Source organism: Perca fluviatilis, chromosome 1 (genome assembly GCF_010015445.1).
Source record: "Perca fluviatilis chromosome 1, GENO_Pfluv_1.0, whole genome shotgun sequence".
Classification (NCBI taxonomy): Eukaryota; Metazoa; Chordata; class Actinopteri; order Perciformes; family Percidae; genus Perca; species Perca fluviatilis.
The window spans coordinates 27,860,686-27,886,940 of record NC_053112.1 but is presented as its reverse complement, the minus strand read 5'-3'; the positions used below and the strand labels follow the sequence as shown (position 1 = coordinate 27,886,940).

Genomic DNA, 26,255 nt, shown 5'->3' with positions numbered 1-26,255 from the left:
GCACCAACTGTAACTAGTATGGATCTCTGAATCCTGTTTATCAATGACCCCTCCCACTCTCCTGCTTCCTCCACAGCTCTCCCTTGCCTTATTGCCATCAAGACAAGACAGGCAGTGGCTAATTACAGTACAGCAACAACAAACCAATACTTTTCTATCTCACTGGTCATGTCCCATTACTTCAGCTGAGTTCCCCTATTCATATTTCTCTTGACAGGTGCATCTGTCCATGGAGAATGAGGCAGTGTTTCAATCGACAGGCAGAGGATGTTATAATTTAAAGGTGTACCTCTGGGCAAACACATGGCTCAGCCAAGGTGAAAAGGAAGGAGGGAGTGGAGTTTTATTGAACACAGCAGGGTTCTTGTCAATAACACTGCCACTTGGCATTGGGTTTGATGCTGCTATTAATGGCATGGGGTCTGTGCACATCTGTGCATGTTTGTGTCTGACCTTACCCTGCAAGTATCAGTGGGAGCGTTGATCAGGATATACTCATTTCTTTTGCCAGAATGTGATGAGCACCCACATTCAAGCGCCAAATCGATGTGAGTCAAGGAGAGAGAAAAATCGGGGAAGGCGAGACAATGCGGAGAGAGAAAGCAGCAGTCTCTGCGTATGTGTCTGAGCACGCGCATGTGTGCAAGAGAGGAAGAGGGAAGCGGGAGAGAAATAAGAGAGAGTCTGAAATGAGACGGCAAGTATAGGAGTGCACAGATTGATATAGCAATTACCAAGAAAGCTATCTCTCAGTTAGGAATACATCTACATACATTAGAGCAGGGTTGCTCTCCAGCCACTGTTTCTCTGAGGTTGGCTCGGCAGTGTCTCATACACAAACGGAGCACGAGAAAAGGTCATCACTGGGCAGTCACTGTGCACACACTAACAATGAAGAGCCCATCTATCGTGCATGTTGCTCATATCTCCAGAGAAAGAAATCCATCTTGTTGGCAAGGGAAGAACGAAAACAAACTCCCAAAAATAAAAGCTATCTTCATGAACAGGCATATGGCACACACAAAAAAGAATGACAGAGACAAAAAGAAGATCAGCTCCTCCTCACTGGTCTGAAGTCAATGATGTATATTGGAATTGGTGTGTCATCCCATAAACATAAACGTGGTCAATTACCTGCCACTGCACTTATGGACGCATGCAGCGACTTACACTTGGAAGCAATGCTTGCCACAGTAAGATTCAAAGGACTGGCTGTCATGCACACTTTCCCTGAGCTAGCAAGTAAATCCGGTTATAGTTAGCCTATAATGTATGCAGAGAGAGGACTAGCATATGCTTGTGCAGTGTGACTACAGGCCCTGCAATATATAGAGGAGAGTTTTGCATGAAAATACAATGCTGCTACCAAATGGGCTCAGAGTATGCATGTAAGCATTTCAAACACCTCTGTTGGTTCAGGAGACATCAGACACTGAGAACAAAGAGAGAAAGCGAGGGAGCGAGGGAAAAGAAGACAGAGAGGTGAGGGGGAGTGAGAAAGATGCTGTGTAAATAAACCCCTGAAAAAGAAGAAAGAGGAAGAGGACAAGCAGATGGAAACAAAAACCGTGGTAAAAATGATCCAATGTGACTTGGATCTCTGCCGCAGGCTCAAAGCTATGCTCTGCCAGTGTATGCATGTCTGCACTGTGTGTGACCGAAATGTTATTTTGTGTGTGCCTGTGCTTGTGTGTGTGTGTGTGTGTGTGTGTGTGTGTGTGTGTGTGTGTGTGTGTGTGTGTGTGTGTGTGTGTGTGTGTGTGTGTGTGTGTGTGTGTGTACAGTGCATACACATTAACTGAGCACCAATCACCATGTTTTATGTCAGATAGCTGTAGGTGTACATGAGTTGTGATGACACAACACGGGGCTGGGTCCTCTCTTTTCGGGCATGTGGAAAGAGGGGAAAGCATTACTATTCAACAGATGTGGGCTGAGGGGTCAAATTGGTAAGGCTGTATCTGGTGGACTCTAATACTAAATTCTCTTTGACGAAGCTCAGTTCAAGGATCTACATACGTACATCAGACCATCTCAGCATCCGAAGATTGCTTCCATTTCATTAATGGCACAAAACCATACGAAGTGAAGCAGGCTCTTGCTCTGAGTGGAGAATGAGCCAGGCTCAAAATCTCTGTTTCTAAGGACTTGCAGGAAAAAAGGATAAAAATGGAAAAGCTAGAGTAAGGGTGGGGAATGAAGAGAGGGAGAGGATGGAAAAGTGATGAAAGTAATTAAACACTGCCATCTGCTGGTTAGAAAATGAACATACTGTGTGCTTTGAGTCTGAGGCTTATGTATTTGAACAGCTGCACCTTTGACCACCTGTTTGCATTGATCCAACCAAAGCAGATGTGACACACAAAGGACACAGCGCTGGGCCAAACTTGAGATAATAAAGTAAAAAAAAAAAAACTAAATTCAAACAATGAAATAGTATATCCCTGCTCAGTAAAAGGTAAATTGAATTTGCTGGTTGAAAGAGAAGATGGAGCGCTGAGGACGGGGTAATCATTTTGATGCAATAACAATTATGTAAAAAGACACCATCGCCATCTTCTCCCTACTCTTCTCGGCTCTCATCTAATCGAAGGCAGCAGCAGCAGCAGTAGAGGAATAAAAGGGAAGACCTTTATAACTCGTAATTGTGCTGGCGGGGCTTTCCTAGCTCAGTTACATTACCTGAATCATAGTATCTTGTATTTCTTCAAACTGAAAAAAAGCTCTATGAGAAAAGTACTTACTTTGCAGATGCTGCTCACAAGCTGATGTCTTTATGTCTTTTCAAACTTCAAATAAGTGTGAGAGAGCAGCAGAGACCAACAGAGTCACAGTTTTAAAAGGCTGTATCAGGTGCTTCTTGCTTTTGACTATACAAAAGATAAGGAGGCGTAAAGCGGTAGAACGGCATGGAGACAAAGAGATCTTTTGCATAATAAAATGTGGATGGCAGTTAGAAGGTGAGAGGGAGAGAGTTACAGTATGTCTGTTTCCTGCCTGCATGTAAATGCTCACAGATCATGACTAGTCTTCCTCAGAAACAGATATTTTTACATGCGTTACCTGCGTTATAAAAAATCATTATACATCTCAATATTTGCTAAAATGAATTCATAAATTCACTGTTCAAGCATATTTTTGTGTTCTTTAAATTTAATAGAATTGCTACACGGTTTATGTATGCTGTGACCTAAAAAGCTACGCCTGTTTGTGCTACAGCGTGTCTTTACCCACATACCCATAGGGCCCTGACTCCATCTGTCCTTCCACTGAGCTCAGATCCCCGAATAAAGACTTTTATTCCAACATGACAGGGACTTTTCCTGCATAGCCAATTTAAAAGAGGCCTTGCTCAGATTCCGCCGCCTTTACCAAAACCTAACTGTGACCTAAAAAATAAAACGTATTTCAAGACTGCCGACAACTAAATCTGTCCAGAGTGATGCTTGCTAAAACATGATGGAAATGGATGAAATGCTAGCTAAGCAGAACATTATTTTCCCAACATGTGCACAGCAATCAGAAAAGAAGCCCCTTGCAAAATATTTGATGAGGAACTCTAAAAGGTAAAAGGTGGAGGGGGGGACTCATGTTGCCTCTTTGTTATATGCCAAACAACATTGAAATTGAGTGAATTTGAACTGATGTTGACCTTCACTTTCTCTCTTAATAGATCTTGTACCTCAGTGTCTAAAGTTGACTTATTCCAAACTAATTCTGGGTGTCAGTAAAACAAAAGTAAAGATGAGGTCAGACCTTCTTTCTTGTCTTATTCATAAGCTGCCCTTTCACTCCAGCTACAGACCAGCATCTGTGCGCTGCATTTAAAAATCTTGTCTAACCTTTTGTGTCACAGACTGTACCTGTTCAGGAGCAATTGAGGCAATGCACTCAATATTCTTGCCATTTTTTATTTTAGTGGCATATGAGCATCAATCTTTCTTCAAAAACATACAGAGCCCTCAGGATGTTTTCCCTAATTAAAGATGGAAAAGAATCCACATAGCAGGCAATCTATATTCTCCCTGATTCGTTTGTGTTGTTGTGCTGTTTTTACAGATGATTGCACATTCTCGGCATTGAAATAGAGGAGATGAAAAATACTCTGTGTTTTTTAATTCAGTCTACCCAAAAAAGGAATACATGTTTATACTGTGATCAGGATATTTCATTCCTCAGTATAAGTGTGAGACGGACATAAATTATTGTGACCGCCTAGACACACATCTGCATTTTTGTGTGACTAAATGTCCTGTAATGTCCGAGTGAAAGAGGCTGTAAGAAACACTGGTGACGGGCCCCTGGTTAGCTCACCTGGTATAGGCGCCCATGTATAGAGGTTTACTCCTCTACGCAGCGGCCGCAGCAGCCCTTTCTGCAGGTCATTCCCCTTCTCTCTCCCCTTTCAAGTCTAAGCTGTCCTATCCAAATAAAGGCTTACAAATGCCCAAAAAACAATCTTAAAAAACAAACTAAAAAAACACTGGTGACAGAATAGAGAATGAAGGAATCAAAACCAATAGAAAGATTTGTCCACATCCACTCACTCATGCCTAATCCATGAAATGAGCACTGTCATACAACAGTTTGTTAACATAAAAATAAACCATAAACTGAAACCAGCTACAATATTAAAAGCTTTTTTATTGCTTGAATGGACTGTGTCTATCTGAGTCTGTGTCTGTGCTGTACTCAGGTCTGCCATCCATCCATGCATCCAACCATTGCAGAGGAGTCAAAGAATGAGTAACAGATCAAAGCTGACTTGGGACAAGGAGCAGCACCCCAAAACAGATAAAAGCAATCATCCAACTCCGAACTCCATTACTGACAACAAAGCAAGTGTGCATGTGAGTGCTTGTGGGTTTGCGTGGATGGAAAGAAAAAAAGAGAGGAAGTGAGAGTTTAAGAATATCTGGAAAATAGCATATAGCTGCCCCCATTGTATCACTATATAACAATAACATATGTATCCCATATATATAATGTGCACCATTGTGTGTATGTGTCCATCTGCTTTACCACCAAACAAAACCACTTAAAAAAGTACATGTGCATAAAACACGTACTGTAGCCCATGCACAGTCGTGCACATGTACAAAATCCTGCAAGTGCCATGCCTCATAGCTTAGAATATCAGGTAATAACTATTCTGAGAGGATCTGGCCATCGCCTGTGTCTCTGTGGTAAGTTAGGAATTAAACATGCACCAGCTTCAGGCAAGCACAGAGGGCTAAGCAAAGGGCAATTTGTCTCATTTAACTGCTGCCTGTCTGCCTGTCTGCCTGTCTGCCGAATGGAATCAAATTATGCAGGTCTTTGGCTTTTCTAAAACGCCGTACTGTTTTACATAAAAACAGAGCTGATGCGATTAGAGGCCACAGCCTGGTACAGAATAACAGGATAGCAGGTTCAAATAAAACTAGAATGTAGTTCTTCTCAAAATGTCTAAGCCCTTAGCACTAGACGGCTTTTAGTTGTTAATCTAATATGTCTGAGTCTATGTTTCACCCTGCTGGTCTGATACGTCTCCTCACAGCGGCACCATTAAAGTGTAACTTGCAGGTTAAATTTTTCATGAAGTTAAGCAATGTGTTTATTGAACATAAAGATTGAGCCGCCGACCATTGTTTTGTATGGCTTTTTATAACAAAATGCTGAATATTATATGAAAAGTTGGTACTTTTTACAGTGGTTTTAAGCACTCCCCCTCCCTTCCACTAGGCGGGGTGTGACGTCATAAGAGGGACTCCAAGAGTCTAACGGCTAGTAGGCTAGCAGTTATATTGGAGACCTAGCTAGCTAGCAAAAATGTTAAACTATTGTGTTTGTGCGGGATGTATGAGTACATCAGAAACAGGGCAGAGGGTCCACCAGGTCAAACGGCTGATTCGTGCCTGGGTGAGGTTTGTGGCTACGAAGTGGGTTGATTTTACTGCTGCCTCTGTGACCCACTCTCTCCTCTGCTTGCTGCGCTGTGGCGCTGTGGCTCGGTGTATGTGTGTGTGTGTGTGTGTGTGTGTGTGTGTGTGTGTGAAAGACGGCCGGCCAGCGAGGTTGTCAGGTGCTTGTTGAGTTTATCTCCGAAAAGACAGTTAACCACAGGTTCCCGTTAATCTTATGATGGACATGTGATATTTAAACAAACGATCCGTCAACGGCGAAATAAAAGCCTCTTATTTAAGAGAGCGGTCGGAGAGATCTCCGGTTTACAGCGGTGTGTCTGAGTGAGACTGTCCGAGCGACGAGCCAGCGGCTGGGGCAGGCACTGCTGGTTGTCGCGTTACTTTATGGAGCTTCTCAACTCTGAAAACTTTGAAGCAAATTGTCAATTTAGCAACGATTTTCGAAATCTAAACAGTTAATTTCTCGCCTAAAACATTGTCAGAAGTGAATTTAGTGATGAATAAGATGGCGAAAATGGATAAAATTGTCCCGTTGTTGGCCTGTCTATGTACCTGCTATGAGTTGCTACTCCCTCTTATGACATCATCACCCAGTTACTGTAAAAAACATGCTACCTTTGAAGAAACCCCAATTAATGTTATTTTAACGCATTTTAAGACAGAAATGTTTAAATATATACATATTGAGCACATTATTTACATATTAATTGGTTGTGGTGGTTAACCTGCACTTTACACTTTAAAGTGCTTATATTATGCTCATTTTCAGGTTAATTGTATTTAGAGGTTATATCAGAATAGGTTTACATGGTTTAATTTTCAAAAACCACCATATGTTTGTTGTACTCCACATTGCTGCAGCTCCTCTTTTCACCCTGTGTGTTGGGCTCTCTGTTTTAGCTACAGAGTGAGACATCTCACTTCTGTTCGATCTTTGTTGGGAGTCGCACATGCGCAGTACCTAGGTAAGCACTGCTAGCTAATCAGAAGCATAGTATGAGGGTGTGCCACGCTAGCAGCTAGGCAAGCATTATAATGTGTGTTACAAAGTGGCGCACATTCATCACGGAAGTAAAGGCTGGACTACAATAGAGCTGTTTGGGGCAGTTTGGAGATGGTAAGTCCCTTTGGGGTGGACTTTGGGCTTTATCACTTCGGAAGCCTATTACAAAAAAGATATATAACACAATAAAAGAAAGGGAAAACACCAAAAAGCATAATATGAGCACTTTAAGTCAAAAATAGAGGATACTTGCAATTTCCAAACATCACCACAAGGGGACACTGACATACTGTGAACTAGCAACCTTGTGGACAGAAAAATCAATAACACTGTAAAGTACAGATATAGACTGCGTTCATCCTACCATAAAAAAAAACAGAGCATTGTTTTAAGTGCATACTAAACAGAGTAACAAAGGGGAAAGATACATATGAGAAGAAAAAAACTATGCAGTGCCTTGGAAGTATACTGTATGTCAAAGTGTAAAGTATGCCACTCTCAGTATGGTTAAAACTAAATTACTGGGCGCCTGGGTAGCTCACCTGGTAAAGTGTGCGCTCATATATATATATATATATATATATATATATATATATATATATATATATATATATATATAAATATATATATATATATAAAAAGAGGTTCACTCGTCGACGCAGTAGCAGCAGGTTCGAATCTGACCTGCAGCCCTTAGCTGCGTGTCATTCCCCCTCTCTCTCTCCTTTCATGTCTTCAGCTGTCCTATAAAAATAAAGGCCTAAAATGCTAAAAAAATAATCTTAAAGAGAAAAAAAATAACTAACTTACTAAATAGTTTTAAGTGTTTGATAAGTGTGTCATTAATAAAACCATCAAAGTAGTAGATGAAAAAAGTATTCACCCCAAAATAAATACAAATTATGTTTAGCAAGTCATAAACAAAATGACTCCCATCTCTAATTACAGATGCAATCAGAGCATTTACTGTGGTTGATCCATAGTGTAAAATATGGACATAGGCTCTGTGAATGTCAGCCCCTCCCCCAGATTGCTGCTCGGTAGGGCTGGAACGATTCGTCGACGTAGTCAACGTCATCAATTACATAAATACTTCGACACAAATAATTTGCTTTGACGCGTCACTCACACGTAGAAATCTAAAAATAACCGGCTGCCTCCAGCAACAGCATTCCTCGCAAGTTCAACAACACGTTGAGAAAAAGGCTCGTACACGGTCTTCTAAAGTGTGGGAGTATTTTACTCTTAATGTCAACAACAACGTGGTAGTCTGTAGACTTTGTAAAAGGATCCCTGAGTCAGGATAACAGCAGCAAAACACCATAAGTTCTGATCACCTTTTTGTCCCTTTCCCTCCCAAGTAGAGTTTAGATTCTCTGCCCGAGCCCGAACTTGACCCACTGGCCGGGTCGGGCCGATATTTACCGCCACTATCCTCGGGCCGGGGCGGGCCGGACCTTTCATCAAGCATTTGTGTTTTTTTAATCATTACTTTATTAGCCTAATTGGGTGGGGAGAAAGCTATGCCTCTCCAGCTTCTCCCGTAGCTCTGGGTATATGTCCTGCATTGACTTGAGTGTGAGGTAAACTGTGCTAAATCATGTCTCCCCCATCTGTAGCACTGTCTTTGATAATTGCGCAACCAGGCCAGATTGTTTCAGATATCTCACAAGTCCTTTATAATGTCAGTTATAGCAGCACACGTATTAAAAAATTTTAGATTATCAACACAGTGACACGGAATGTGTTCCCAGTAGTAGCCCAACGGTATGTTAGTCCGTTGATTCGTTTTAATGCCCCGCTATGACTTAACATTAAGCATCATCAAACGCTGTTAATCTGAAGTGTTATTTTTTTGGTTTACCATCATCATTACAGACTGTTATATTAGACACTCTGCAACTTGCCTAATGTTGGATTTATTTGATACATCTGATTTCATATGTTGCTAAAATTGCACTTTTCACTGTAAGATTAAAGGGAGAAAAGCTTGGATGTTTAACAAGAGCTTATTCATTAATTTACCTACTACTGTTAAAAAAAGCAAATACAGACTACTCTTTTTGCACTTGCTCAGTTTATACTTTTTATTTTTGTATTCCTCCTGAAAATGACTTTATTTTGTGGTTGGATTGATAGCCTACATCTGGCTTTGGTTGCACTACACATTCATTTTACTAGAACAGTGCAGTGTTAAACTATTTTAATAAATAGGGATTTGAACCTTATTGAAATTTGTTTTGTGTAAATTGTTAATAATTGAGCAATGGGAAAATAATCGCTAATTGAAAAATTAATCATTAGATTAATCAAAAAATTTATCGTTAGGTTAGTTGACAAATCGAAAAAATAATCGCTAGATTAATTGTTTAAAAAATAATCGTTTGGGACAGCCCTACTGCTTGGGTTGATCTCATATCATTTAGAGACTAAGTACGTTAAGAACTTCTACTTCATTGTACTTCAAAGTTTGCACTTTTTGTTTTACTTTATACTACTTTACTTTATGTCTATTGTTTCCCATGTGTGTTCTGTCATCCAAACTTAGGCTACTTGAACATATCTGTAATTAAACACATCTTCAGAGTTTGGATTTATTCATCAAATCAAATTGTCATCTCAAAAATCTAAATTGTATTGATCACCCATGTCCACTAATCAGTGAAACTCCCTAGGTAATAGGTTTGTTCCTGTCAAAATACATATCTTATATATTCTTCAGTAGCTTCCTGAAGACTCCGTGGCAGTTCAGTTTTATTGACATTAAGTAAAAGTAGAGCTATAAAAGGAGCAAAACTGGAGAACATATTTAAGTATATTGCTCTCACAGAAGTGAATAAGGGACAGCTGTGTTCAAGTGAGATAGTGTGACATGTGTCAATCTCTAACAATAAAAGCTGGGTTTGTAACAAATAGCCAATCCGATTCTGTAGACAGATCCAGATTAGATTAAAGATAAACTACTGATCGATCCTGGTGAGGAAAATAGGCAGTTGCAGTGTGTAGCGAGTCGTATGATTTAGTAGAAAACATCTTAGAAGTGGTAAGACTGCTTCTGCTGCTAAGGCTAGACTAGTGGGGACAGATCACAATATTAAACGAGCTATAGAATTAAATATCACCAAAGTGCAGCGGGTATGTTTTCTAATGATACAATAAGTCTTATTTTGTAGGTAAAAAAGGGACAAATGTCCTCATAAAATGCTGCAATATGTGTTATATCTCTGAAACTATCTATACTGTGTGTGTCAGATATAACACATTATCAGGAAGAATAATGTTGAATAATGCTGCTGTAATGTTAGGGGTCCTAAAAGGGAAATGTGTCATTTAAAGTTGCTCTGAATGTGTTAGTCATGTCTACGCAAACACAATCTGGGTCTCATCAAGCATGACAAAGGCTGAAGTGCAAATACTGTTTTGAATTTGATACATAAATCAAAGTGCTACTTTCACACTGAAACAGTGGTTCTTAGGCCTTTTCCCCAGGGGCCTCAGAGTACTCCTGGTTTCCTAACCTACAGTATGAGACTCTTGCATTCACAACATGTTTTGATGAGTAGGTTTGTAATGAAAAATGACAGGGCTCCAGATCCTGAGCCAATATCCAAAACCTCAATGTCCTGGGGTCTCATTTATAAACGTGGCGTACGCACAAAACGGGGCTGAAAATGGGCGTACGCCGCTTCCCACGCAAAGGTTGTGATTTATAAAAAACAAACTTGACGGGAGAATGTGTGGTCCTCAAAGCAAAGTCTGACCCATGCCTACGCACATTTTGGAGACAAAATAGGAATTGGCAACGCAGATGGCTAGGTGGTGAACTGAAGTCAGACTGCAGAAAAGTAAATGGGAATAACTATAAAAGTTAAAAAAAAATAAAAGTATTGATGCCTCACGCACATTTTTTGTTTAAGAAATACAGGATAGCGTTTACCCTAGCATTAGATAACGGCAGAACACAGTGTAAATAACTAAATATCTGTCTTTAATACTGTGGATATATCATCAAATGTCAAAGTCTGAAAATACAGCCGTTAAGCTCTCGCACAATACACTTAATGTCCTCATTATCAGTCCGAACTTTAATGCTGTAGTGACAAAACCTGCATGAAGAAAAGTGTGTTTGCCTCGTCTTCAGATTGTATCTCGGGGTGGGGGATACCATTAGTTGATGCTGTGATTTTGGCAAGGTGTTAACAATCACAAATTGTTGTAAACATATAAATACTGCGGTGACCCCCGTGCGTAATGATGCATGATGGCACTTGCTGGCCCTACTGACTATGCAAATGGAAGAATCAGGAGAAAAAGAGACTTCAGGGACCATCACGATGACTCATATGCCGATTTAGATTCCCTTAAGCTGCGCTCTTGGATCTATGTACTGAATTGGGTCCAGTAGAGAGGGCAACGCGCTAAGTGTTTTTTTTAAATAAATATTATATATAATCTTCAACTTTATCACTAAGGCTTGTTTGGATATAATATATAGTTCTGTTAAATCTTATTATATACGACATCGAAGCTGTCCCCGAGTGCCGTAATGCCTGCCGTTTTGGACGTATTATTAATATATCTAGTTATAGATCAGGGTTCCATACACTGTTCAAGAACAGGCCGAAATGTTAATTCAATTTGCAGCAATTCCTGAACGTCTGAGAAGTTTTTTGCTTTTTCTCAACCAGTCATCATGATTCGGTGTAACAACTGCCAGTGTCATTCATATACTGATCAGCATTCACGAGGTGCTTTGCATTGACTATTTATGGTTAAAAATGGGCATGTACAGGGAGGGATAAGAGGCTGATCCACGTACGCTCACTTGTAGGTAATCTCTGATTTAAAAAGGAAACATTGCTTACCCATGTGCGTACACATGGTTTTATAAATCTGACTTTTTTTTGGCGTATGCCATTTTGGGCTTTTGGGCGTACGTACACTTATAGTAACGATCCTACGCACAGTTTTATAAATGACACCCCTGACCTGTAGAGACATGATCACCTAAACAGCCAAAAAGCTACCGGCTATGATCATACCAATAGTTCACCATCAATATGTAACCACTAGATGGCAGCAGCAAATCGTGTCTATGGAGACAACTCAGTTTTGTGTGTGTGTGAGATATATGAGCCTTATAGAGAGAAATAAGTAGTACATAAATATGTCTTTGTGACACTGAAAGTACTTATTTATTCAGATATTGAACATGTCAGTATAAAAAAGCCCATGTGGGTACAGCAGCCTTCACAAAATGGTGCAGATAAGAACTCCTCCTGATTTAGCATGCAGTATTGCAGTATTGTGTCTCAGTAGATGGTGGAAATGTTTACATGCACACAATAGATGTGCCATGACGAATTTGACAAGAGGGTAGTCTGAATAAAGTCTTGGAGGCAGGGTTCCCCATATAACCTTAATTATGTTTTTGTTTTTTTGTTATAGGCAGAAAAGTATATGACAAAGACCAAGCCATCTTATATAGCAGACCTTGGAAATGGCCAATCATATTGATGCGCCTACTGTACAAAAAGGTATACTTTTCTCTCTGTTATGCTTAAGCACAGGCTATAATGTACTCATGCAGCACATGTGTCATATGTGAAAAAGTCATGAGTGGCAAAAAAAAACCTGTTATTACATTCAGGAACCTTTGTCTCTGTGAGCTTTAAGACGCATTATAAATATAGGTGTGTTCACTACACAATTGCCTCGTTAATGGTCAATAACGTTCTCTCAAAGTTGGGATACACCAGAGCTAAAATATATATGTGCTGCGTGTAGTATTTCAAAGAAGAACAGAATGCTTGCAGACTTACATCAAATTCATTGAGGGCAGCAGCCAGTTCTCCAATGCCGGCATGGCCGTGCTTCTCATCAGTGGGCGAGGTGGCCTGAGCAGCACTGGAAATGCCTCCTATGGCCTCTTGAACCTGCTTGAACACGTAGTCTCGGTTGGCACGTGTGGCCGCCACATCTGGGTGGCGCAGGAAGGCCTGTGAGGCAGTGTACAGCATGGTGGCGTTTTTCTTAAGAGCCCCACGTGCAGCTGCCATCTCATCTCGACACTGGGGGTCTTTCAGTTCCTGAAAAGGTGACAAAGGTCATCAAGTTAGCACTAAAAAACAATTATAGTCAGTCCTTAAAGAAAAGGCAGTCCATATTCTGTCCATAGTCTGGGTCTGCCGAGGTTTCTTCCTAAAAGGGAGTTTTTCCTTGCCACTGTCGCAATAGCCACTGCAAATGCTTGCTCTTGAGGGAATTACTGTAATTGTTGGGGTTTGGGAATTTATAGAGTGTGGTCTAGACCTACTCTATCTGTAAAGTGTCTCGAGATAACTCTGTTATGATTTGATACTATAAATAAAATTTAATTGAATATTCAAGAATTAGGAAATATCCTACACAATATATGCAAAAGAGTATATTTCTCAAAATGTTCAAATATTGCATCAAGAGCTGCAAAAAAGAAAAGGACTTCTGATGGCATCACTAATTCACAATAGAGACAAACAGAGTATAGACTGATCCCATTTCAAGACATTTCCTTTCAAAACATAAGTTCATGTCCCATCCGATGAATTTGGTATTGTTCCAACCACACAAAGTTAGGGCAGCGTCAGCAGATCAGCAGCCCTGGAGCTGGATGGAATTCAGCTCAGTGTTTTGCTCTGGGACAGTTGAGCAGGGTGGATAGTTGCCAACATGACACTTGTAGGAAACATCTTCTAAAAGCTTTTAGTCACACTGGGGGCAATGTTAGATATTCAAACACTTTCATGTGTTATCCTCCTGGGTAAAAAAAGCACGGGTGCTGATATTTTGCTCATTTACAGTAACATGATAATGTTATTGCAAATGCTTTTCAGCTACAACTAATACCATAATATATAAAATATATATGAAATGAAGCACTTTGAAGGTGGTAGAACTGTCGGTGTTGTTTACATAACACCACAACTAATAGTACAATAGTTGATTGAAAAGAGGTTCCTTTTCTGCTATAATAACCAAATTTCCCCAACAGCAAAAAGTTTCATCTTGTTTAATCGCATCATACTGTGTGTGTGTGTGTGTGTGTGTGTGTGTGTGTGTGTGTGTGTGTGTGTGTGTGTGTGTGTGTGTGTGTGTGTGTGTGTGTGTGTGTGTGTGTGTGTTTCTATGAAAGCTAGCCTATACTATATTTAAACAACTCTTGCTAGTCACTGATTGAGGTCTTGTCAATCAGGATTCTCTCTACACACATCTGATTGTGTCTACATTTATTTTCAAAACACTTGCTTGGTTTGAGTTTGAGCCACCACTATTCTCATACAATGGCCTAAACCCATACATTCTTACACCATTTACTGTATCTGCAGTTGTTTCAACCAGTATTGTGTTCTGCACTTAACCACCTACAAATGAAATTTAAAAATCACCAAGACAGAGAAAGCCAGAGTGTAGACACTTGAAGGAGCTTTCTCCTACGGGAACTCCCTGTACCTGAACGTGGTGTGGAAAGTGGTTTACTTTTTTCTGAGAAAGACTAAACAGGACACAGGGGGCTTCCAGTTACCTGCTGTCTCCGGGCTGCCACATAGTTAAGCTTCACCATCTCCTTCCCAAACTCCTTGAAGCGGTTGGCCAGGTCCTGCTCATTGGTCGCATTCTTCACTCCCTCCAGGGCCTCCTCCACCTGGAACACACACACACACACACACACACACACACACACACACACACACACACACACACACACACACACACACACACACACACACACACACACACACACACACACACACACACACACACACACACACACACACACATAAATACTGGAGCTTTCAAAAACTATGGATGCAACAGAAGACTAGCATACATTGATCAAAATAGTTTAATTCAGTAATAAACCTTAAGCCATAAATGTTACAACATACATTAAAGTAAGAGAATAATGGAACACTGTAATTGGAACCAGGTTAAAAAAGACGAGATCCATTTAGTTGTGCAATTTTAATGGGTCTCACTCCAGCAATCCCCAATCCCTTTTGCAGGTACATTCTGATTCTGAACTCCTTTCTATCCCCAATGAAAGTGATGCACAAGATGTAATGGAATAGAGAGAAGAGAGAGATAACTTTTAAGTGGCCTTTGATGGTGGGGTTTATACTGGCTAGAGTTAAGTCCCTCTGTGGCCCTCAAGAATGAAGCTTGTAAAAAAAAAAAAAAAAGAACTCGGAGTGTGAGTGTGTGTGTGTGTGTTTGTGAAAGAAGGGCAAAGTAAGTGAATGAAAGTGCATGCAGGCCTGAGTTTGTTTCAGATAATACCAATTGCATATCATTCTTTCTAGCACCCTTTAATAACTTCTCTTTCAAAGCCCTGAGCCATTTTCACAATAAAGGACTAAAAAAACCTTGTTCTACAAATGACTCTACAGTCAGTGAGTGGGATGGGTATGTGCAGTTAATCACACCAGGGCCCCATGGTATGATATAAATACAGTACAATCAGATGTGTGTTCCCAGCATACTCCTCCATGCCTCATCTATATGCTAATGTTAACAGAGGTTGTTATAAAAGCATGCATTCCTTATGTGGACTATACAACTCCAGGAAGAACTCTTTAACATCTGTACTTAAACACTGTGCATGCAAGTCTCACAAACACACTTGATTTAATCACTTGCAAAAAAATATTTGGGGAGTCTGTAATTTCAAGGCATGCTAGACATATTAACATGAGTATTCTGAAGGCAACTCTCAAACAACATAACCACTAAACATGGCTTCATAACTCTGAGAGGCCCCAGGGTCATATTGGCCACCAAACACATTGTTGAACCGTTCAAGATGTACCCTTTGTTCTTTGGCAGACGGGCATCATATTTGTTTGAAATGATGTGAAGTGATGATTACACTTACAATTTTAAGGTGGGCCAGCAGCCTCATGACATCAGCCATGTCAGCGAGAATGAGCAGGCGGGTGACAGCAGAGAGCAGGGCACGGGCGGCCCTCACCATGGTGCCACGTTTCACAGAGGAACACGGGTCATCGGCAAACTCTGACGAGGCAATACGCATCGTCTCTCCTGCAAGACGGAAGGGAGACAAATGTAAGTGGAAGATAGTGACATGATTATATTTGACCTTAGATTTGAATATGTATTATCTGTGTGTGAGTATGTGTATTTGTGTGTGCCCACTGTATACACCCATTATTTATGTATATATTGTTTAACACCAGTTGAAGATAAGCTAATGTTGTGTTATAAATACATTAAGGTGTGTGATTGTTCCTTGAATCTTTGTCTGCACTGTATCTAACCCATTTAAGGCCCATTATTAAATTCTTTCATCTAATTCAGGGCTGATTAAACTGGGTTTTTTGTTTCAAAAATAGATAGAATTTGGCTTCAAAGAAGCCTCAGATTGCTCAAACCCACACAACCACAGAAATCAAAGAGCTTGTAACCTACAAGCCTACAGAATCATCATGACTGGTGACATGTTGCTCTTCATAATGTGCTGCAAAGTGGTTTGGTTATGACTTTCCTTCAACCATTTCCCCATAGATGAAATTACTTTCCAGAAAGCATCAATTCCTCCATGTCTCTGAGCAAGAGTGTCAGCTCTCTCAGCATAAAATAAAAATATGGAGCAAATGAAGCGGTTTGTCCTATGACAAAAAAATTAAATCAAAGAAAACTGAACCTGACACATCCTAACAGACATAAACAGAGGCAGGCACCTAAACACATACTGTTGCTGGTAGTGCCAAGTCTGTCTGGCCCAGTGATGAGCTAGTGAAGAGTGACAGTACAAAGGGCCTGGTTTTTGAAGCCCTCTGTGGTCTGAAATCAGCATGCATGTTTGAATCATGACAAGATAAAAGGGTTTGGGATGATGAGATCACGATGACTCAGGTCAGATTAGGTGGTGACAGATATAAAGATGTTTTACAATTCACAATGACCTTAAAGGTGCTGTAGGTAGGATTGTGAAGATCCAGGACTTAGCCAAAAGATTTGAACACTGACAACTTCTCAGTCCCTCCCCCCTTTCTGCTCAAGCAGGAATTTTTCTTTTTTATTACCTGCTTCATGTAGTTCTACTCAAACATAGGGTCATTTTCAGCATGACAACAAAGTTAGTTTTATAATTAAAAATAATAAATTGAACTTATATAGCGCTTTTCACGAACTCAAAGTTGATGCTCTTATAAGGCTTTCCTACTGCATCTTCAACTAGGCTGATTATGCCATTTAAGCACACTTCTAGCTGCTGCTAAAAAAATGGTTATTCTTTTAAAGTCTGCTGAAGTCAGTCAACATAGCAGATTTTGGACTCATAGGTCTAATATTATTAACAATACACAGTTGTTCCTAATTATATCCAACCTAGCAACAAAGTGTGTAAAGAGAGAATGAAGAGTGTGTCCCATCAGCAGTCCACTTCTGTGCTTAAGAGCTTTTGAGCATGCCCATATTTTTTTATAATGGCAGTAAAAGGTTAAGAAAGACAGGTACTGAGTTTGAATAATTGCCTTTTTTAAAGGGCAGAGCCTTGCCACTAAAAGAATCAGAAAGGGCACTGCAATTATTTATGAGCACACATGCAAACACAAATGCAAAAAGGTACCACATTAGTTCAAAACATGTCCTAAAGAGATAGAATGAATGAATAAAACAAATTAACCACAGCCTTCCTTTGGTTTTAGATCACATGCCAAAAAAGTGATAAGATTGATCTTGTCGTTTTTGATGTCAGCTGTGGGGATGACCTGTGTGGCAACAGTCTATTTCATGCCTCAAAAGAGCTGAGTGCCAACGCATTCAAGTCAGTGTTCAACAGCACTGGCGGCCAAGTGGAGCTGACAGTGCAGGATAAGGAATACGGCTACAACACAACACACAATATGCTGAGCTCCATTTGCTCTTACTGCTGATGTAGTTATTGAACGGGGAATCCAATTTCATTCTGGGGACAAACATCTGATTCACATAAAGGCTCACTGACTTGCTCTCAGCACACGAAAGAAACTTTGGAGACTTTGACCGTGGGCCAACATAGCAAGGCCCCCCCCCCCCCGAAAGATTGAGCATGATTTGTTGAAGTGAAGTGTTGCATCCATGCAGAAGTTTCTGTGTTATTACATCTGAAATTTTTAAATTGTTGGTAATGAGAATGGGCTTCTATGTCTTAAAATTCAGCAATGGGGGCGCCCTAGTAGCTCACCTGGTAGAACGTGCGCCCCATGTACCAAGGCTCATTCCTTACAGCAGCGGCCCAGGGTTTGAGTCCAACCTGCGGCCCTTTGCTGCATGTCTTCCCCTTCTCTCTCCCCCCTTTCCTGTCTACAACTGTCCTATCAATTAAAGGCCAAAATACCAAAAATAATCTTAAAAAAAAAAGAAATTCAGCAATGCTCCCCACCATCACAGACAGTCAAAGCTCTAACGATGTATGACTTTAGGGTAAACAACTCAGGATCTAGGCTCATTACATTCATGAAGATGCATGCATCAAGTAAAGTCCAAAACTAATGGGTACAAATTTGTTATATTTAATGGATTTTCCTTGCCACGCTTAACTCTACATCCGTCTAAAGTACTTTGTAAATTGACTTGTTCTAACACTCAGAGCACTTAATACTTTCTCCAAACATTAACATTTTTACAGCAATTACGCTCCCTGTGTAGCCTTCAATCCTAGAAAAAAAAGGTTCAATGTAGTCAACAATATCTGTAAAATCTGAATGTAGCCATTAATTATCATGGCACGACTACGACTACCCCCCTCACCCCCAATACTTAAAAGTCATTGATCTCCAATTAACTATGACTGTTGTGAACTTATAAGTGGGCAACCTTCTACTAATGATGGATGAAGCTCTAGAAAGTTCAGAAACAACTCACAGCCATACACCATGTAATACCATAGATCAGGGGTCTTCAACGTTTTTTAAGCCAAGGACCCCTTAATTGAAAGAGAGACAGAGCAAGGACCCCCTACTACATATATTGTATAAAATGAAGTTGCATATTAAACTGGGCCTAAAGCCTTTATACATTTATTTTCATATAAAACTAAGCTATTGAAATAGCCTAATAATTGTTGGCATGATTTTATAAATCATGTTTTAATGTTAAACATACATGTAGCACAGTGAATCCTTAGGATGAACTGTGTATGTTGATGGCCTTAGGACTATACCCTACCTATGGGCCAGTTAGCAGTGGGGATTTATGTTTGCCAATATGTTGAATTCATGTTAAGACTTTTTAATTTTTGAAAAAACGTAACAATAATTTGGACGCCCCCCTGCACTGCACTCTGAGAACCCCCTAGGGGCCCAAGACCCACTGTTGAAGATCCCTGCTATAGATTGAGTATGTGAGTCAAATATTGTTCTATGAAGGAAAAAAACAATAACAATTGTGCTGAGGGAAAGGAGCAATTACTACATATCTGATGCTGAATAGCAGGGATATTGCAGACTGACAATGCATTTTTTCGACCAATATCAAAGCAATATAATGATAAAACAGGAAAAAAAAAACACAAGCATTGTGCATAAGAACATTCAACAAGCTCACCTTGCTTACGAACATCCTCCACAGCAGCAATGAGCTCCTCCTTGAGGTCCTGGCTGTCTTTGGCGATCTGCTCACCCTTTTCCAGAAAGTTCTGGGTAGCCTGCTCAACAGACACTGCCAGGACATGGGCCTTCTTGGAGCGCCCCTTTTTCTTACTGGACGGTCCTTTGTTACTGGTGTTCACTAGGGTAGTCACCTGTGCAAGAGGAGAGGTCATTACAGTTGGTTAAGTAACATATGGACGTATATGGAAGTAACATATTGCAGCTTTTGTGCATTTTCAACAGTGTCAGTGTCGTCAAGCCTTTGTGGGTCATGGTGTAGCGGAGTTAATAATTCCACTTGCCATTAAAAGGTAACTTTTCATTTGGCCAGTAGTTTCCATATGAGACAGGCTTTTTCTGTAACATGAGCGCCATCTATTGGTGCTATTCTGCAGACTTTAGGGTAAATTCCTATACATTATCACCAGGCTACAAAATTAACATTTTCGTCTACCAGCCAAATGGCTAATGAATGTTCAAATATTACCAGCCATTCAATAGATTACCATTGGTTTTTTGGCTGGTGAGTGAAGCAAATCTACCAGCCACTTGCATATTTCACCAGCATTTGGCTGGTAAACGGTGCTAATTTAGAACCCTGATTATCACCAGTCTGCAGTAGCCTGTTTCATGGTAAGTTGCATATACTGAGCTCCACTGTTATAGTTAGATAAATGTGTTCATTGTGATAATATGTTAGTATGCATCTAGTATATCCACACGGGAGGTCTCAAATTTTATATTAGAGGCCAGTTTTGTTTTGTTTCTTTTGTTTTAGCTTAAATGAAAAAGCTCACCACGTTGTGCTAGCTTGCTAGTCTGGTTAGCCTAGCTTGATAACCTAACTTTTATGATACAACCGTGGCAACAGTAAACTGAATAATTTTAGCTAACTGGAGCTCTTTATAGTGACGAATGTGATTGTGAGACACTATTCTGCAATTTAACAGGTACAGTTGTCTACTTTTGTGATTTCATACTGGTATTTTGTATCATTTTAATATCATGTATAATACTGTTAACCAGTCTGCAGTAGCCTGTTTCATGCTAACTGGAGCTCTTTAGAGTGACGAAACTATTCTGCTATTTACCAGAATAAACGGCTGTGATAGCCAACGAAGAGTGACGGTTTCGTCTGTAACACAACACAACGCAAGAGAGAGAGTACACACCCGCTACAACAGCACATTGCTATTGTGGAGATCAGCCACTGATACTGAGAGCAAAACAAAAGAAAATGACACAAAACCAGGTATACATTCAATTATTTATTTTAATTTCTTCCCGCCCTCAGTCCAAAATGTTGTTGTCTGAAATATTCAAAACTGCTCCAAGTTTCTAACCTGTTGCATGGTTTTCTACGGTCAACAGCTGACAGTAAATGAAGAAAAGCATTAAAAGAGAAATACATATTATAATCTTCATAATACTAAAACAGACACAAAGCTTTGTTCTGCTTTTACCTAACAATGCTAATCCAATTAAAAGATCAATTTCTACTAATCTAATTCTTTTTTTTCTCCTTTTCTGAAAATGTACATTCCCTTATAATGCTGGGAGTATATTGTGTCATGGATTTGTGAATGCATAGTGAAGCAACTTTGGAAAACATGCTGTTAAACTACAATGACAGATAGCCATGTCTTTTTCCATAATATTGGCTTCCACAACTATAACGAGGCAATTCATTATAAATGCTATTACAGCTACAGAAACAAGCTAAATTTGATATACCATTAATCAGGTACATTGCCTCATTTTAGGCAGGACTCCCTGAAAATACTTATCGCTCAGCTTTAGTAGGAGTGCTGTAAAGTACTGTCAGTCCATCAAGTTGTCCTTCTCATCCTAAGAAAAATGTAACAGAAGTGAGCCTTCTGCAACAATTCCTTTGATCTTAGCTCTTTTGGATAGGCTACACTGCACAGAATCGATAGGATGATGTGTTACTGAATCCTACAAAATGAGCCCCTGATCTAATTGTATTGGTATAGTCAGCATTTTGCAGGAGTATGCTTTGTAGAAGTAATGCATTAAGATATTTTCCATTAAGAAAGCTTCTAGTACAGTCAAGAAGCATTTCTTAATTGGAATATACAACTATTGATTTCTCCCCACAGCGGACAGTCAGTCAAGAAGATGACATGCTAGGACATATGTTTGGTGCAAACACAAAGTGTTGGTTCATGTTATTGATGTTGTAAGGGTCACAAGAAAAAAAAGACACATTTCAGACAAGCACTCTGCTTAGAAGAAGTCACAAAATGACAAGGAACAGGCATCCTCACTAAGAACTAAAAGCTTTTAGCTAAGCAGCAATCACATACTCTCAAGAACATGCAAGCCTCAGGGTTGAGAAATATCTGTTAAGTACTTAGAGATAATCAGGACACACACTGAGATACAGTTTGTAGATCCACACAAATCATGTGGGAAAATATGTTTTTAAACTATCCATATCAATAACATTGAGCTATAATGAAAGTGTCATTATCATCAAACCAAAATGATCACCTCTTCTGAAAGAGACAATCTTACTTTGAAAGTAATTAACAGGAAGCTATGAAACAAGCAATACACTAAACTCACTGAGCCTACAGGCAACAGAAGAGCAGCAATCATTGCTAGCCGTCAAGAATTCATTGAAGGGTGAAATAATTTCCACTGCCTGTGTACCGGTGACACCTTTGCTGAATACAATGACACGTCTGTCTGAGGCCAGTGAGGAAGCACATGGACAGAATTGCTCATTACACACTCCAGTCACATTTTACTGTAGGAGTATCAGTGTGACAGCAGCCGAACCAGCACAATGGGGTGATATGATTAGTTTGAATGTATTCACTCTGAAAAGCTTCTACAGTAAGAGCAAAAAGTTATGTCCTGTCTAGGCTGAATTATTACTTAAAGGGGTGACAGAATGGTTATATAGGGTATTTCACACTTCCTTAAGGTCTCCTTATAGGGTATGTAACATTGGTTGGGCTGAAAATAGTCCGGGTGCTCTTCTATGGGCCCTAATGCAACCCTGTGAAATAGGCCTGATTGAAATGACAGGTTTTCTCCCTTAAATGGCATGCTCATGAATATTTAGATGAGCTGTGCACTGATTGGTTGGTTGAAGCACACACACACACACACACACACACACACACCCCGTTCCCTCCGTGCTGTTCCATGCACACCACGTCACACACACTCCAGATATTTTATACATTGTTCGTCTGCTATTTAATTACTAAATTCACTTCTGAGACTTTTTTATGCGAGAAATCAACTACGTTGAGCTCAAATATGTGCCCTTTTACGAAAATTGATGGCTAATTGCAAATTTGGTCAGACTGTAGACTGTAGGAGCTCCACAGTCTAACGTGACAGTGGCCAGTGCCGCCTGGGTTGTTGCCTCGCCGCCTGGCCTGTCCACCTTCATAGACCCCACTGTGAGCTGTATGGAACGCCATCACGGCCGGCAGCCCGCGGTGCTCCATGCCCAGTGCAAAGTCACCGTTTCTGGGTTACTGGACTACCAAATGCCGCTGCCCTGACGGAGCTCCATTAGCGGGCACCCCGCTGCGCTCCATACCCAGCGCAAAGTCACCGTTTCTGGGTTCATAGGAATGAATGGCAAACATAGCCTCCTCCTTCACAAATATGCATTAAATTGAAATCGGACTAAAGTGTTAGGTTTGTAAGACCGTAGGGTAGCCGTGATATAAATGCCGTGACGAAATTTAAAGTGATAATATACAAAATGTATGCCGAAAGTGTATCCGCAATCTTTTCTTGGGAAACATAGCTAGCTAGCCTCCACCTAACAAGACCTCTAAAATTCACAAAAATACTTTAAAGTGAAATCGGACAAAAGTATTTGCTTTGTAAGACCTTAGGGTAGCTGTGATATAAATGCCGTCACGAAATTCAATGTATATACTACATTTATGTTGAATCACTGCGATGGAGGACAGGCCGGGCGGCAAGGCAGCAACCCAGGCAGGCAACGGCCGCTGTCACGTTAGACTGTGGAGCTCCTGAACTCCGACACAGTCGGACTAAATTTGCAATTAGCCATCAATTTTCGTAAAACGGCCCATATTTGAGCTCTACATAGTTGATTTCTCGCATAAAAAAGTCTCAGAAGTGAATTTAGTAATGAAATAGCAGAGGAACAATGTAGAACATTTCTGAGATCTGCAAAACCTAGATTCACAAGACAAACTGGTCCCAGATCAGTGGCCTATGTAAATTTAGGGGCGTGACAAAGGTACAAGGAAGAGCCAAATAAGGTACAGCCACCGAGTTGACGTCAACTATTAGCTTTGTTGAGATTCGCCTGTTTTCAGCAGCAGTTTCAAATTGTGAGATTTGCATAGGAGAGAGGTGTCAATTGGACTTTGAGGTTCTCTGTATGTTGTTTTTACCCCCCAAACTCTCATAATTCAACTATGACAAGGTAAACTCGGTTTTGCATTCTATCACCCCTTTAATGGCTTCTAGATTGCAAGAAAAACTTGAGTGATGTATGTCCTTGCACAGGACCGATCCAGGAATAGTATTGCTGATATAAGCCCGAATTAACCATTCCAGTTATTATGCTTTTTTAAGTATTTTTGACGCAAAGGTAATTCATTATTTGGTCTTGCATTGTCGGACCTTCCTCCACAGCGCTGCAAAGGAGGGTCTGGCTAGTCCACACAGCATTCCAGGATAGGAGAAAAACATGCTCTGGTTTATTGGCATTTCTTTAAACCAATCACAATTGTCTTGGCCGGCGCTATAAGCACCGGACGGAGCAACGATGCCTCTGCAAAATAGCATTAGGAAGAAACTTGCTCTGGTGGAACATGTGTACGTTCAAAGGTTGTTTTAGTCGTGCAACAGAAAACTCAAATTCGACAGATAGTCTAGCTAGCTGTCTGGATTTACCCTGCAGAGATCTGAGGAGAAGTTAACCATAGTCGTCATAAATCGACCGGAGTTTAGAATGCCAACACAAAGAAAGCGGAAGGTAACTGACATCTAGCCGAAAATGAGGTACATGTCATTTATATAGACTATTCATAATTTGACGACATTATTGTTTTTAGAATCTGTTTTCAAAGCCACCCTGACAACTAAGTTTGATACATATGTTTACCATCAGCTCGTCTGCTCAACATCACCTCACACAGCTGAACGAGTGCTCATTATGAAGTGCAGTGGTGTGTTTATTTCAATCTAAGTTTGTTGAATCAATACCTCATCATTATTACACATGAAAGCACACACAAACTCCTTCCACATCACATACAGACACACACACACACACACACTCATATGCAGGCTAGCGTAAAGTCACCACCACCAACAGACAGACAGACAAATAGACTCCCAATCCTTCAGCAGGTAAACAGTACATTGATGTGTCCAGGTTGATTCAATAGCAGCTAGTGATGCAGAAATGGTCCTTAATTATTTCATTACAATAGCCTGTACCATACGTCTGATTAACACTGCCATATTACAGGGCTCCAGAGTAACTTTTTGCCTTGGTTGCACTGGTGCACCTAATGTTTTTATTTAGGTGCACCCAAATTTTTCCTTGCGTCGCCATTAACGCTGAATGGCGATACACGATATATAGCTCTGTTTTTTTTTTTTACAAAGTGGGCTAAATGTTCAGTTTTAAGTCAAAGCCACTTTTCACAAGCTCTTTTATTAAAACAGATTATGATTAAAATAAAATACAAAGACAGGGTTTCCTTTACCAGTTTGAAAATATACAGCTGCAACACATGTAAATGAAAGTTATCTGAAATAAATAGCCTAGGATATATTAAAATATATATATATATATATATATATATATATATATATATATATATATATATAGTGAGAAAGCTCCTTCACTTGTTTTCAACAACAGTAACAGACTGATTAAAGAGAAAGATTACACCCGGATAGCTCAGTTGGTAAATATAGAGGTTCGACTCCAACCTGCGGCCCTTTCCTACATGTCATTCCCCCCTCTCTCTCCCCTTTCATGTCTTCAACTTTCCTATCAAAATAAAGGCCGAAATCTTTAAAATAAAAAAATAAAAAACAGACCGAAAGACATAGGGAGACAGAGGGAGAGAGGGGGAGTACGATGGACTGAAGCGTATGCTACTCACAGAGTGACGGCTGACTCATTATGAATGCGTCCAGCACGGGTCGAATGCGCTTTGGCGGGTCAACGGCGTTACACACGTCTTGTGTAGGCTATGAAATGTCTGTATCGTCACTGCGCTGCATTTTTATGAACTACGATCCAGCAGGCTCCGTCTTACATGCTATTACTCAACGAACTGAAGTTACTTGCATGTAATAACTTCTAATGTGTTTTTCGCCATGAAGGCCGCAATAACAGAGAGTTGCCGGCAGAAACACTGGTACCAATACAGGTTTCCCTCTCATACTTAACAATATACAGCTGTGTTAATAACAATTCAAACTGTAGACAAATGTAAGCAGTTTGGACCGGCGGCGCTGTGTCTCTCCATGTTGCAGGTGAGCCATGTGTGTGTGAATAGGGGCGGGGCTGCGCGGAGGAGAGATCCAAACACAGGCACGGCTTTCCAGAAGGAATGGGTCATGTAACGCAACATTAAACCATATCCATATAAACGACATTGCTTCGTTCGTGGAGAGGCAGCGGATGTGAGGACGTTAGGTGCACCGGTGCCACCTAAGAAAAATCTT

General features: G+C 40.3%; 1 protein-coding gene across 1 annotated transcript in view; it reads right to left on the bottom strand.

Annotated features, from left to right (window-relative positions):
- The window catches only part of ctnna2 (catenin (cadherin-associated protein), alpha 2), a 331,452-nt gene that overhangs the window by 248,949 nt on the left and 56,248 nt on the right, over positions 1-26,255 (bottom strand). Inside the window, exons 3-6 of the mRNA XM_039802047.1 lie at positions 19,495-19,690; positions 15,821-15,987; positions 14,471-14,590; positions 12,732-12,998 (exon numbers count right to left, since the gene is read on the bottom strand). Of these exons, the coding sequence (XP_039657981.1) occupies positions 12,732-12,998; positions 14,471-14,590; positions 15,821-15,987; positions 19,495-19,690 (750 nt within the window). The remainder of the gene's footprint in view (positions 1-12,731; positions 12,999-14,470; positions 14,591-15,820; positions 15,988-19,494; positions 19,691-26,255) is intronic.